The 419-nt window shown below is 46.5% G+C and overlaps 1 protein-coding gene across 2 annotated transcripts in view; it reads left to right on the top strand.

The window, feature by feature from the left end:
* The first annotated feature begins 152 nt into the window (after window positions 1-152).
* Window positions 153-419, top strand: part of LOC131887152 (myosin light chain 1-like) — a 6,334-nt gene continuing 6,067 nt past the window's right edge. The window contains exon 1 of one of the 2 annotated variants that reach the window (XM_059235695.1): window positions 153-368. In XM_059235695.1, the coding sequence (XP_059091678.1) occupies window positions 363-368 (6 nt within the window). In that variant the 5' untranslated portion in view covers window positions 153-362. The remainder of the gene's footprint in view (window positions 369-419) is intronic. The other variant, XM_059235688.1, reaches the window with a different exon arrangement.

Below are 419 nucleotides of genomic sequence, written 5' to 3'. Positions count from 1 at the left end.
GCCAATAGTTTACTTGATCGAGTGTGCTTTCTTAAGCCTAGGGTAGCTAGGACGGTGCATTTTTGCTGACTCTGTGGGAACATTCTTCGATTCAGGTCCATATTGTGGAACTTTGGGGTGGCTAGCCCATAAAAGGCCAGCCGGCTAAGAGCGTAGAGGCCTGCTAGCCTTCAAGAAGTGGGTGTGGGTGAGATCGAAGTTGAAGAATTAAAATAGCTCGAGATTCTCAGCTAGATCTTCACTTTGCCTGAGTCACCCGAGGGAATCAGACATAGTCAGTCAGTCAGTCGTTTGACCGTGTGCTTGGCTCCAACTTTCTGATTGTTTCATCCTCCGGAAGACACCCACCAACCAACTTCATCATGTCTGTAAGTTCTTACAATGAACTCGTATTGTACTAAAACCAATCATCCGCTAGA

This window comes from Tigriopus californicus, chromosome 1 (assembly GCF_007210705.1).
Source record: "Tigriopus californicus strain San Diego chromosome 1, Tcal_SD_v2.1, whole genome shotgun sequence".
Classification (NCBI taxonomy): Eukaryota; Metazoa; Arthropoda; class Copepoda; order Harpacticoida; family Harpacticidae; genus Tigriopus; species Tigriopus californicus.
Note: the sequence above shows the minus strand (reverse complement) of the source record. Positions and strands in the feature narration are given on the sequence as shown.